This window comes from Nothobranchius furzeri, chromosome 12 (assembly GCF_043380555.1).
Source record: "Nothobranchius furzeri strain GRZ-AD chromosome 12, NfurGRZ-RIMD1, whole genome shotgun sequence".
Taxonomy (NCBI): Eukaryota; Metazoa; Chordata; class Actinopteri; order Cyprinodontiformes; family Nothobranchiidae; genus Nothobranchius; species Nothobranchius furzeri.
The window spans coordinates 4,237,788-4,252,833 of NC_091752.1; the positions used below are offsets into that span (position 1 = coordinate 4,237,788).

The window sequence follows — 15,046 nt, forward strand, 5'->3', positions numbered from 1 at the left end:
AACAATCATATTGGTTTCAATCCTGCACCAACAACATTTTCCTGGCTTTGAAACTTTCTAGTCAAGGTCATATCTGCAGAACGTCATCAAAAGGGCAGGAATGAGTGTGAAATTAGCTGCATCGTTCTGCAGAAATTCACATTTGACAACAGCTAAATGCATTCATCTGTTTGTGTCTTTAAAACAGTGAGACTATGATCAGCTCAAACTTGGGCTAGAGTAAGCCCAAAGATCTTTTGAACAAGATCACAAATGAGCCGATTTCGCTGAAAAATGTTTTTTTTAAATTAATATTTCCGATTTTAACGGGTCACTCTGAGTTTTTCATGCAGGCTGAACATGAAAATAGTCCCCTACACCTATCCCCTGCACAAGCTTCTGATGGAAAACAGACGGTGAAACTCTAGGATTAGAAAAGCCTGACAGATCTACGTCACACTGTCACTTAGCATTCATGGACTCGCCCATCTTGACTCACGACGGGGAAGGCTGTTGTTGGTTTAGCATGCAGGAAACAGCTGAGAACGTCTCGGCTAGTAGAAGCTAACTGCTAGCAACTCCACTCTCGACTAGTAGAAGCTAACTGCTAGCAGCTCCACTCTCGACTAGTAGAAGCTAACTGCTAAGCAACTCCACTCTCGGCTAGTAGAAGCTAACTGCTAGCAACTCTACTCTCGACTAGTAGAAGCTAACTGCTAGCAACTCCACTCTCGACTAGTAGAAGCTAACTGCTAGCAACTCCACCATGCAGCAGAACTCCTCCAGGATTGAGTTATTTGTGGAGGCAAAACATCAGCATTGCAGAGCAAACAGTCAGTGGTAGTCGTGTGTTTATGGTAGCCAATCAGACAAAAGATGTCCAAATATCAGGAAATAAGACTCCAAATCCTGTCGTGTTCAGCTCAACTGGGATCTGGGTCACTTCTACTTCCTGAAAAAGACGCGCCAGAGCTTGTTTTCCCCCCCAGAGTACAAACTTACAAGGCGTTCATTCCTACTGGAGACCTCTACAAATGTATTAAAGACATGAATACAGTTGACCTTTAGGACCTCTAGTGTTGTTGGTTGAACTACGTAAACATCGCTAGAAAGAGTATAAATCAGTTGTACTATTTAAGTTCATTTATCTTATTATTTAACTCACACAAATAAGCCTAAATATTCTATAAGGCACAACATTTAGATTTGATTTCTGGAAATTGTCTCAGAACCATAACTTTGGGTTTTCATGACCCTCAGTGGAATTTCCGAATTTGGAAACCTCTGGTTTAAACGTAGAAGTTCGTCTAGAACCGTACAACTGGCTCTCATTAAACATTCAGGTCATGTATGTTATGGTAGTCCTTGAAACTTCTGTTCGCTCTGGCCCAGTTGAACGTCCGCCAAGTCTTGTGTAGGCTTATTTCTTACACCGAAATTATTGAAACAAGATATAATCCAAACCATAATTTTATCAACAGACAATCTTAGCTTTGATGTGAAAGGCAGACGGCGAATGCTTTGGGGAATTCTAGGATGCTACGTAGAACTTTATTGACACCTATGCTATCACCTTTGCAGGTCCTCTATATGTGATAGTTGAATATGCCTCCAAAGGAAACTTAAGGGAATACCTCAGAGCGCGCCGGCCACCCGGCATGGAATACTCCTACGACATCGCCCGCGTCTCCGACGAGCAGCTCACCTTCAAAGATCTCGTCTCCTGCACGTATCAGGTGGCACGGGGCATGGAGTACCTAGCATCACAGAAGGTGAGCAGTGGATTCAGACTGCTTAGGTATTTCTCTCTGACCAAAATATCTGTTTCCAGGAAGGTTTTCCTTTGTAGGGAGCTTGTTTGTGTGTCACTGTGGGAACAGATTTCTCCTCAAAACAGTCCCGCACCCCCTGCCTGATCCCGGCATTGTCTCTCAATCCACCACAAAGCCCCTCTGTGTAGAAAAATTGGGAAGTTTTCACAGTGGGGGTACAGCCATGTTAGCCCTCACGGTCTTCCTCACTGTTGGAATGTGACTGGCCTTGCACGCACACACACATGCTTGGTTTATACATGCTAATACACCCAGCCATAGTTTATACAGAGTCAGCGTGTCTAGTCCAGTGGTCTGCAAGCTGCGGCTCTAGAGCCATGTGTGGCCCTTCAACCACTCCGAAGTTGCCTTGAAACCAGAGTAAAGTTATTTTAGCTAACCCTAACCCTCAGTGATTTGCTCTAAATCTACAAAGACAATAACATCTTCAGTCATAAAGGTTGCAGATCCATCTCTCCATGCAGCAGATATCTGGATGATTCCATGTGCTGCTCCTATTTAATCACCTTTCCAAATAAGGTGTCCACCTGTTTCAGAATTAATTCAGGGACCGTCCCCCTCCTGTCTTCGCTTTTTCCACTCTTTGACCTCCCACCACCTTACTTCTCCCTCCTCCCTCTCAGTGCATACACAGAGACCTGGCAGCCAGGAACGTCCTGGTTACAGAAAGCAACGTCATGAAGATCGCCGACTTCGGCCTGGCTAGGGACGTCCACAACATCGACTACTATAAAAAGACCACCAATGTAAGTCCTCGACATGCGTGTTACATTCTGAAGGGTGGGTAGTTTCGGGGAAGGGAGTATTTTATTAAAAAAAAACCAGTTTAGTTTTGCTTTGTTTCTATCTTCTGTCATCTTTCTGCTTCGCTCTTTTCCCCTCTGCTGGTGTCTTGGCAGAATCTACACGTTCCCAGGCAAGATGTGAATGTAGTCCTGCTGGAGACTCTGTCTTGTTTACCCCCTTGGTTTCTTGTTCTTTTTGGTCTCATTGGCATTTGTACAATTAACAGGAAAAAGAGAGAGAGATGGAGGGGAACGGGCTAAGCACAAGCGACATGTCCACAGTGGTCCGGTGGTGTCCTTCTTTCCCACAGCAGAGCATCGCTGTCGGCACATCCTCATTTAATATGCATGACTGCCTTTTCGTTGCATGCACAAGCCCGCTGAGAACTAGCAGACATTCCCAACAGTATTCCCAAATGATGACGGGAGATTCAAATAAGTTACTACGACGATCACTCACAGGCTGAGCCATCGTTGTCCTGGTGGGCTTTTAATCAATTTTGTGTCATGGTCTTCCAATTCAATCCGATGCTTCATTTCTTGTAGCCTGTTTTATATTCTCACACAAACCCCACGATGAGTGAGAAGTCTTAATAATTCACATGGACCTGCTAGCCCACTGTCATTACATCAAATGTCACTATATTTATTTTCCATTTAATAACTCGTCTTAATCATCTCGTTGCATAAGTAAAGCACACGTTTATTATTGTTACTGAGAAACGCAGCAACATTATCTGCATAGAAACAGCCTTAAAATAAGAAAAGTATGCAACAGATAATACAACACAACAGCAAAGTTAGCCCTATGCTAACAGGTCCTAGTGATGCTAACGATCGCCACAGCCAGTAAATTCAATTCAATTCAATTCAAGTTTATTTATAAAGCGCCAAATCACGACAAGAGTCGTCTCAAGGCACTTCACATAATAAAAATTCCAATTCAGGTCAGTTCATTAAGCCAATCAGAAATAATGTTTCCTATTTAAGGAACCCAGCAAATTGCAATACAGCAATCCTCATACCAAGCAAGCATAAAGCGACAGTGGAGAGGAAAACTCCCTTTTAACAGGAAGAAACCTCCAGAGAATCCTGGCTCAGTATAAGTAAATCACCAGATCACTATGAAGCAACACTATCCAGTTCAATTTGGTTTATTTGTACAGTCCCAAGTCACAGCAAGAGTCGTCTCAAGTAAAAACTGAATCTACTTATCAGTGCATTGGGTCCGGCTCATTATTTAAATTCAGTTTTCTAGGTAAGGAAACCCAGCAGATTGCATCGAGTCACTGACTTGTTGTGTCGGAGACTTTACAGCAATCCCCATCCTAAACAAGCATGTAGCGACAGTGGAGAGGAAAACTCCCCTTCAACAGGAAGAGCGATACCTGGCAGAACAACAAGTCGGTTGCGTAACTTACTTTCCATCCCGACTGCACACAGGAAGTAAACAAGCTCTGAGTGTGTCACATCCAAAGTAGTCCTGGTAATAACGGTGCTGTTCTCAGTCCTTCTGACAGAATTCACTCTGCAGACGATTCTATGATCTTGCTGCAGAATCTAAACCTTGATTTAAAGGTCTTGTTCATGTAAAACTTGTTATCTTTTAAATACGATTGTTCACTCTGAGTAATATGCATGCTGAACGTGAAAATTTCCTTCAAACCCCATCGTCTTCATTAGCAACGGGAAGGAAATAGGAAGAAAATTTGCATATCATGAATATTAATGAGTTGGACTCATAATCTTGCTGTTTCAGGAGCAGGGAAGACATTAATTCAGACTAGATGCCACAGCAGATTGTGATAAAACAAGTGAATTAGACCGTCTAATAATGCCTCATTTGTGCTGTTAAGCCACCACACTTTGACCTTGTCCAGCATGCTTTGCTTCTTGGCCCGTTTTAATGCCTCGCTGAGATAACCCCTCTTCTTCATCTCTGACCCTGTTTACCACCTCGCTGGAGTAAACTCGAGAGTCCACCATCCAGACTCCTCCAGTGCCCTTCCCCCAAAGCTCCTGTCACATATCGGCCTTTCCAGAAGACGCTGCAGCAGATCTCAAACATGCTAAGGACACCAGGAGAGTTCAGGGGTCTTTTTTCATTTGACTTTATTTCACTCCTGTGTGTGTGTGTGCGTGTGTTTTCAGGGTCGTCTACCAGTCAAATGGATGGCTCCAGAGGCACTTTTTGACCGGGTTTACACACACCAGAGTGATGTGTAAGTACTCAAGAAAATCTTTTTGAGTTGCACAAATAAGTTGTTTCATCCTGAGGTCACATTTAGGGGCTTGTTTTGGAGAGATGGGTGGGGTAGTGCTGGCCAGATTTTACGCTACACTTGGAGCCAATGTTGTGTTACTAATCTGATCAGCATCAAAGGGCTCCTCCAGCACCTCCTCCTTCTCTGATTCACCCCCCCAGCTCGGAAATCTCCCCACCTTTTTGGACCACTGAACGCAACAATGCTGTGTCCCACTGCTAAACTCCGTCCCTTCACTCAGCAACAGCTCAAACACCATTTTGGACCAGATCCATAGTCAAAATCAACCCCCGCCTTTCTTCGTTTCTGCTTTTTTATTTTCTTTCATCTGGCGTGTGAATCGTTGACCCATCTTTGTCCCTCCTCACACACATTTTTTTAAGATCAAGAGAACTCATTCTAAAAACAGAACAAAGGAAGAGCATCCCTTTCTTTTTGGGTTGGAGTTTTATGGGTTCTGACAGCATTGTTTGAAGTTTCTGCTCCAGACCTTGGCAGCAGAAAGTGTATGTGTATGTATGCATGACAAATGCCTAGCATGCTAATTGTTGAGGGGAAGGGGAGTTTTTAAATGCCTGTTTGTGTGACGCGCCAAAAATATGCTAAACATCTGAATAAAGCAGCTATTTCTGTCCACGTCTTTGCGTTGGTGCACATAAATAATATGTGTACACACCTATTTCATACCACAGTGTCAGTCAGTAACAAGAGAGTGTGTGTGTGTGTGTGGGCTTGAAATGGCTGCTGCACTCTTGTAGCAGCTTACAGCTAATTGCGATCGTCACTCACTTTCAGTAATTGGCTTTTTGTGTGTCACGGGGAGGTGGAGTGGAGTTTGTCCTAGGCGATCTATACATGACATCAGATTAAATGAATACATGAATTCCAATGGAATGTGGGGTTTTAACAGAATTAGCCTGGAGGATTTTGCTTGGGGGTGGGGTTGGTGTAGGAAGGAGTAAAGTAGCATCATGGCCAAGAGTTTCTTTAGCTCTTACAGCATGATTGAAATCCTTTTATCTTCACGTTTGCATCAGATAAAAGGTTTTCTGTGACATTCTTGATGCTATTAGTCACTCGTCAGTAAATCCTGCAAGGGATGGCTGCTTTACAACTTCCCTTTTTGAAATTAGTCAAATTTTTTGGTTTGTTTTTATCCCACAAAATGTAATAAATAATTAAAACAACCATGCTATGGGTTTTGGTATTACCTGTGACATGAGCTAAATTAGTAAAACACTGAGATATTTGATAAGATTAAGATTTTGGTGAAATAAGGGAGAAAACTCCGCCCCTTTTTGGGAGATCTGAAGCCTCACCCTGGTCTTAAGGTCAGAAAGTAAAACTTTACATGAGCGAACAGACGTTTAGACGAGTGGTACCTTTGATTTAATTTTTTCCACATTAATAGTTGATTTTTTATTATTTTTATTAAACTTACCATTCATTATGTCACACATAACTTTGTTTCTTCCCCAAAAACTTTATTTTAGAACATAAACAAATAAGCATCTTTAAGTTTGTGCCGCGTTTGTTTTCTGATTTCGTTTTTAGTTCTTCGTTGTACACACTGTGATGAGGGTTTGTTTTTTCCTTTGTCGACATGTTTCTACGTCACTGCCGTCTTCGTCAGGGTAACAGGCGGATGTTGGTGGCGTCATTTCCTTTTATCCCTTGTAGCCCTCTCTGCTGATCAGTGTCCCATGAATGGTCCTTCGTCCCTGTTCATGGTCCTGGGGCCACGCCTCCTTATTTCAACTGCTTCTTTGATCCATCATTTAACCTTTTGTTGTTCTGTGTTTATGATCCGTGTGTTATCCCAGTCCACAACGTGGTCCGAACAACAGAAACACAAAAGATGGATAAAGGAAGCCACAGAGATAAGGAGACGTGGATGTGGGACCATGAACAGAAACGATGGGGTCTACACATTGGATCGTGCATGGGACTGCATCATCGGGGAGGGGAGAGCGGGCAGCAGAGGGCGACAACATCCTCTGCTGCCCGTGGATAAAAGGAAGTGACGCCACCAACATCCACTGGTTAACCTGACAAAGACGGCAGTGACGTAGAAACATGTTGGCAAAGTTAAAATCAAACCCTCGTCACAGTGTGTACAGCGAAGAACTAAAGAAAATGACAAACAAAAATGGGCATTTTTCTCTTTTCTGTTAGTGGTTGTTTTCTCTCATAAACCCTCAGAGTGCCGTGTGCACACCCTAGCCTCCATAGGCCTCAGTTAGCTTTTAGTTAAAACCATTGTCTTTACATTTGGGCGTAACGTGTCTTTTTAACTTGACTTATCTTTTAAAAAACACAAGAAACATAAACGTTCATCTTTGTGTTTCTGACTGCCTCTCATTAAGTTTGTTGTCAACTAGTAAAAAAAACAAACAGGCTTTCGTGGTGACGCTAATGAGCCACTGGCAGCAGTTTTAACATTTATTAAGTTCTTGGTTCATTTCACACAACCTATAAATCAAAACACAGGCAGCTGGAATTGTTAGAGCTTCAGGCAGAAGCTGCATCAAAATTCACTTCATTAAGTTCGACTGTCAAATCAGTTAAGGAGACCTCCAAAAGTTTGTTTTCCAAGTCACGACTGGTTGGAAGTCAACGTGCACAGCCAAACAGACGGACGAGCTGAAAGATGACACAGAAAGGAGAGACAAGTGTGTCAACAAGGCTCGAGATCCAACACAGCGATAGGAGAGAACAAACCTGGCCAGCTGGCTGTGTAAACAGATGAAAAAGAGGCCAACATTCACGTCATTAGACCGCTACGACTGCACTTTGTAAATGTGTCAGTTGGAAAAACGGCAGCGTGTGAGTACTAGGAAGCTGACACTGCAAAAATAACATGTGAGACGCAGGAATCTGGTTTTTAGCTTACCGCCTCAGCCGGATATCAAGGCCAGGAAGCAGTTTATAATCAATGGTCACTGTCCCCATCTCTTTTGCTGTGGGTGGTCCAGTGTTTGCTTTGTTTTGGTCTGATCAGACAATACCAGTCTCTGTGGCCAGCCAGCCGGCCACAAAAGCCATCATTGAGAGCAGGGCCGGAGTAACACTGGCAACGGCTAAGCACCACAAGTCACTGGATGAGAGAAAGTGGGCATTGACACCACTGATGTTTGCTTTAATTCCTCCAGTTCCTTTTCATACGTAAATGGCTCCAACATAAATGGTCTGAGATGACTTTCATGTGTTTTTAACATGTTTGTATTTTATTTTTGTCGTCACCAGCTGGTCATTTGGGGTGCTAATGTGGGAGATCTTCACCTTAGGGGGCTCACCCTACCCTGGCATTCCTGTTGAAGAGCTCTTCAAGTTGCTAAAGGAGGGCCATCGCATGGACAAGCCCGGCAACTGCACGAACGAGCTGTAAGTTTAATTTTTTCTAAAGCATTCCCAACTGATGCATTGACCAAGGCCTATTTTCTGTTCTATCTACGACTCTGACACCCCGTGTCGTTTTTCGACTGTCCTGTGTCCTCATTCAGAATGGGAGCGTTTTGCAGCCAGAGGTCAATGACACAGCACTGTCCTTTATAAAGGATTTAAAATAACATATGCACCATCATGCTCTTATCAGCCAGTAAATTTCTATTCCCATCACAAATTTGCTTTATTGAAGATTAGAAAAAAAAAAACAATGGTAATGGTGTGAAACAATTTTCGGTTGCAGCAATTACTGTTTTCTTTTAAATACCTCCAGTGTACATGGTGTGCACCTTTCAGCTTGCATAGCGATATTTAAACTCAGTTCAGTAAATTTTTAAAGCACCAATTCACCACTATAACGAGGCGCCGGGGGCAGAGGAGTAAAGTGCCTGCTCCATAACTGGAGGGTTGCAGGTTCAAGCCCCATCTTTTGCAGCTGTTGTGTCCTTGGGCAAGACACTTGATTCAATTCAATTCAATTCAAAAATACTTCAGTTATCCCAGAAGGAAATTAGAGTTTCAGTACACACAATTCTGAGATCATACATACATACATACATACAAACATACATACATACATACATACATACATACATACATACATACATACATACATACATACATACAAACATACATACATACATACATACATACATACATACATACATACACTAACATACATACATACATACATACACTAACATACATACATACACTAACATACATACATACATACATACATACATACATACATACACTAACATACATACATACATACACTAACATACATACATACATACACTAACATACATACATACACTAACATACATACATACATACACTAACATACATACATACATACACTAACATACATACATACACTAACATACATACTACACTAACATACATACATACACTAACATACATACATACACTAACATACATACATACACTAACATACATACATACATACATACATACATACACTAACATACATACATACATACATACATACACTAACATACATACATACACTAACATACATACATACATACATACATACATACATACACTAACATACATACATACATACATACATACATACACTAACATACATACACTAACATACATACATACACTAACATACATACATACATACATACACTAACATACATACATACACTAACATACATACATACATACATACATACATACATACATACATACACTAACATACATACATACACTAACATACATACATACATACATACATACATACATACATACATACATACACTAACATACATACATACATACATACATACATACATACATACATACACTAACATACATACATACACTAACATACATACATACATACATACACTAACATACATACATACACTAACATACATACATACATACATACATACATACACACATGACAAGGATTGGTGACTGTGGTCATTCGCAACACGAGTCGCGCTACCGGGTTTATATGAGGATAGAGTCAGGGGGAGGGGAAAAAAAAGGCACTTCAGAGTTACCCTCTACAGGGAGGGCAGCTTTGCTATGAAAAAAACACCTCAGACAGATATGCACACAGACTTCAGACATTACACAACATAAGTGTCCACTAGGTGGGGAGGTAGGGTTGGGACTCTCCTCACTTCAGTGCATGCAGCCGCATGGAGCAGCGCTCATCACCTTCGTTTGGACAGGGGAGGGAGATAATGGGTTAGAGAGCACAGTGACTACTAGATACGGTTCCACGGCCTTCACCGGTCACAGTCCCGCCCAGGCTGGGATAGGGAGAAAGAATTTCCATAGCAACGGCAACATTCCACATTCCTTCTGAGGGGGGAGTTTACACATCAGCCTCACAGGCTCCAAGGGCACCAGATTCAGATAAGAATTGTTTTGGGGATAGACAGATAATTTCCTCTCTGCCTTAGAGTTCTGTTGGTCTTCAACCACTCTAGATCCAATAATGGCGTAAATAAACCATCCCAATTTGTGTTGATGCGTCCACTCGCTCCTTGTTGGTATCCACCTTCTGTGCCAGAGCCTGAATCTCGGCCAAAGTTCCAAGCTTACGACTCATCTCGACAATTATATGAGTTTGTGAGTTTACAGCACAATGCATTCCATCTCTGAGGTCTGGGATTGAGCCAATATTCCTCGAAAACTCGTTGATTTTCCGGTAAGCCAGGTAACCGCTCAGGCCAAACAGGGGGAGAAAAAAGCGTCTGTACTCTCCAAGAGCCGGAAAAAAAAAACGCCTAGCCTGCTGGTGGTGGTCGGCGGGACTGGCGGCGCCAGTGTACGGCAGCCTCGCTTGTGTCAATGCGCCCCAGGGCAGCTGTGGCTACATTCTAGCTCATCTTCACCAGTGTGTGAATGGGTGAATGACTGGGGGGTTGTAGAACCCTAGAAGGTACTGTATCAAATACAGTCCCGTCACCATTTACCATTCACAACAAGAATAAAGTCTTGTAAAGTCCCAAGGCACTTTACAAAGTAAACATTCCAGTTCAACCAACTCATCTTCAATTAGTTAAAGATTTCCCAGCTAAGAAAGCCCAGCAGCTTGCATCGAGTCACTGACTTGTTGTGTCAGAGACTTACAGCCACCCCACACTAAGCAAGCATGTAGAGACAGTGGAGAAGAAAACTCGCCTTTAACAGGACGAAACCTCCAACAGAACCTGGATCAGTGTGAGCAGGCACCTGCCACGGCCGACTGCGGGTTTGAGAACAAAGAGCAGACACACGCACGCACACACACACACACACAAAACTGAGGAACTAGTAGTAGCACTTTCTTTATTAAAAAAGTAAAAAGCTAGTATCAGGAGAAGGAGAATGTTTAGTGATTGGCTGCAGTGTGCCAGCCACTAGCCTCCTCCAGGAAGGTATCGTGTGGCTTCTCTCTTTTATATCAAAGCTCTTCACATCTAGAAGTGAACGGCACGTCTTTAAATAACATTTCTTAGACTTAAAACACTGAACATGCGCAAACATTTTAAATATGTAATAGGGCTGGGCGATATGGCCTAAAATCTGTATCACGATATATTCAGGATTTCACCTCGATAACGATAAATGGACGATAACTACAGGTGTGCGCAGAAACAAAAGTTGTCCACTAGATGGGGCTGTCACATTTATCACGTTGAGTCACATTTTTATGTGACTCAAGGTGGTACAGCTTCTAAAAGGGACATGAAATTGCCAACCTACACACATCTTTACAGTTTTTATTATCAAATTTACTGACACGGGAAACATTATCTTGATGAGTCAGACATATTTGATAACGAAAACTATTCGATTTATTGCCCAGCCCTAATATGTAACCATCAGGACTAGGGGCTGTAACGGTTCACGGGGGAGTGTTGAACCATTAAGGTGCGGTCCACTCGCGCACCATTTCGGTTTATTTTTTTGATCATTAAATAATTTTATTTGCGTGATTTAAGGGCAGTGAATAAAAGTTCCTAGGCGAGTTTCAGCACGGACGCTGCACGCGCCCGATCTCCGTTTTAAAAAAAAAGTGATCTGCAAATTCTGATCAACGCCTTTCAAACCGGATCAAACCAGCTGGCTGTCGCTGCTACCGGAGTCCGTAGAGACGCTGAACGGAGCGTCGCCTCACCCCTCCCTCCCTTCTCTCACGCCGTGCAGGCACGCAGCAGCAAAAATGTAAACAAACATGTCTGCTGAACTTTCCCCCCGGGACAACTGATGTGAAGTTTTTATCCTACAACGAAAAATATGGCGCGGAGGAAGCTCGTTATTTAATCCAAGTTTTCAAGATGAAACGCAGGGTGGTGTGACGGGAGGTTTTAAGGCTCGCTGCAGAAATAAAAACAGAGCATCAACATTCAAACACAACACGTGTCTGTATGAGCGTGACACTCATAGCTGCACAAATAACCTGTGAAATAATTAGACGTCATGCCAGATCAGCAGCCTCTGATGACACCTGCTTCTGCTCACTATAGGAGCCGCTTCAGATGTTATTAAATAAATAAACATAATAATAATATTATACTGAAGATTAATCGAACCGAGCTCTTCAAAACACTGAACAGAACCGAATACGATATTAGGATACCGTTACACCCCTAATCAGGACCTTCTGCTGCTCATGGTTGTAGTTTTTTTTTTTTAACCCAGCAACTAGGTGTTTGAGGCTCCGATGATTTCGAGCAATGCACTTGTGGTCTTCTATAAATGTGCGTTTGTGCCTGTGTCACAAATGTATGGTTGTCATGGTGACCCTAATGAGCCAGCAACTCTTTTGGGTTTTTACACTTCTTTCCACATAAAAAGATAGAAAATTTGTCATGGCTTACAGGTCACACCACGAGGTCCTAAAACTACCACTGAGATTTATAGATGAAAGCTTAGAAAATTATTTAGTCTTCAATAAGACACCAGTTTTAAATAAAACAACTAAAATGACGGAAATCTTTCCCTCTCCGTCTTCTTTTATAAATAAAAGTTTGAATTTTTTCCTCTCTTAGCTACATGATGATGAAAGACTGCTGGCATGCCATCTCATCTCAGAGGCCAACCTTCAAGCAGCTAGTAGAAGACTTGGACCGAATACTCACCTTGAGCACCAACGAGGTGAGATGAGTCCTTTTTCCTCGCACTTTTCCTACGTAGTCGTTATCTTCAGCTCCTTTCTTTGGGGTGGTCAGGATTCATGCCTCATTATATCTGTCTTGCATTCGGGAATGTCTGCTATTTCATAGCCGTAAAACAGCAAACAATAGCAGTCTTGTAAGAGCATGCAGGGTTCAGCTGAATATTGTCAGAAATGTTAAACGGCCTAATAATGGCTCTGGTCCTGGCTCAGCTCAGCTTCTGCGGCCCAATCATCACATCTTTACAATGCTCCATATAACGGCCCATGCCTTTTCCATTCCCACTCTCCGTCTTGTGTGATATCCATGCACTGATCTCTAAAATGGAAAGCTGTCAGGACTTGTTGGCTCTGGAGCTGGTCCTTCATGAATTTAGTCAAAGAATTAAAAAAAAGGCCCAACTTTGAGTTTGAACTTTTGAAATGTAATAAAGAGCCTTTTTCTTGCATTTTTCTCCCCCCTCCCTTACTTCTACCCTAAACCGCTGGCAGATGTGGAGATCTGTAGTAATATGAGCCTTCTCGTGTCGAGCTGGGAAAATGGAAGCCAGCTCTCCATTTTTTTCCCCAAAACCCCAAGAACGCTTCCTCTTACACAACTAGTCCCACTAACAGCCATGAAAGCCGAGGAGAGGAAAAAAGGGGGCCTCAGCAGACACAAGACCGGACTGAGTCAAAATTTAATAACAGGATTTCTTGAGGTTTTCATCTCCCCTCTCATGGCGGTTAGCCGTGTTGGGCCAGCTTCTTGATTCCCCTCCAAACCGTCTCTTATTGTTTATCGTGGCGTTTTGATGCCAGAGTTTGGATCTGCTTTGACTGAACTTATGGAGAAGATGCTGTAAAAGCCAGTGTCTCTCCATCATCGTGTCATCTTTTCTTTTCTTCTTAAACCAAACTGCACAGTGGCCGGGTCAAACCCCCCTCCCTGGATGAGCCCGGAGTCCAGCGTTCAATTGATGAACTTTTATTCCTGCTGATGTTTTTATACAAGTTTCCAGTTGGAGATTATTTCTCTGTTCTGTTTTATAAACCTTCCCACGGGGATGGTGTACGGTTTAGATAAACATAATAAAGGTGATACTGTCCTCACCCACCCTCCTCTGGAAAGTCCCGGTCTTGCTGACTGGCTTCAGCTCTCCATTTCTAGTCTTCTGCCACTCTCTTCATTTGAAGCACCCTTCCACTTTAGTCTAACTCTCTCTCTCTTCCATCTCACACCCACAGGAGTATCTGGACCTGTGCGCCCCGACGGAACAGTATTCCCCCAGCTTCCCTGACACCCGGAGTTCCTGCTCCTCCGGTGATGACTCTGTGTTTTCCCACGACCCCTTACCAGACGAGCCCTGCCTCCCCAAGTACCAGCACATTAACGGGAATGTCAAAAGATGAGCTGTCACCCATCCTCCGTTGTGTTGCTTTGACCTTCCCCAACCCCGGAGCTCCTCAACAGGTGTGCAGCACGGACACCTTCTCTTTCCTCCGCTCTCCCTCTGGATCCCATCGGACTAACGGACCCAGACGAGACCGGGCTAGAGGCAGCACTGCTGTCGCGCACTCACACTGCCATGCACTCTCACGACACGTGAGGCCTTACAGAAGAGGATGCTCCTCCTCTTCCTCTCTCACACACAAACACAGATTTTTCCTCATCTTTTTTTACACAGACGTTGAAAAGTGTTATTCGCTTTGGTGATCCAGTTGGCATTCCAAGACTGACGTTCGCTCCTGGAGGAATGTAAGGACCAAAATGAACTTCAAACAAGAAGAACAAGGAAGGAGAAAAATAGGAAGTGGATGGAAAGACTGAGTTTTTACTAACAAAACAGGAATAGGAAGAAGAAAATATATTAAAAAACAAACTTTTATCCTGATTATTTTGTAATATTGGTGCATTTCTCTCAACGAAACATCCCCAGTCATTCTAGAAACAGAATACACAGTATATGTATAGTGCTGGGTATATTTGTAAATATATTCAAATATGTATAAAAATATATTTTATATTTACTATGAATTATATTTTGTATGGACTCGAAACTATCCCCTCTTCCTGCTTCGATGTGGGAGGCAGGTATGCTGACC

At 42.7% G+C, this 15,046-nt stretch overlaps 1 protein-coding gene across 5 annotated transcripts in view; it reads left to right on the forward strand.

The window, feature by feature from the left end:
* fgfr2 (fibroblast growth factor receptor 2) overlaps positions 1 to 14,652 on the forward strand; it is a 43,075-nt gene extending 28,423 nt beyond the window's left edge. For all 5 annotated transcript variants that reach the window (XM_015943887.3, XM_015943886.3, XM_015943888.3 and 2 more), the window contains 6 exons: positions 1,561 to 1,751; positions 2,435 to 2,557; positions 4,748 to 4,818; positions 8,107 to 8,244; positions 12,837 to 12,942; positions 14,189 to 14,652. In XM_015943887.3, coding sequence (XP_015799373.1) covers positions 1,561 to 1,751; positions 2,435 to 2,557; positions 4,748 to 4,818; positions 8,107 to 8,244; positions 12,837 to 12,942; positions 14,189 to 14,353 — 794 coding nt within the window. In that variant the 3' untranslated portion in view covers positions 14,354 to 14,652. The remainder of the gene's footprint in view (positions 1 to 1,560; positions 1,752 to 2,434; positions 2,558 to 4,747; positions 4,819 to 8,106; positions 8,245 to 12,836; positions 12,943 to 14,188) is intronic.
* Positions 14,653 to 15,046: the final 394 nt, after the last annotated feature.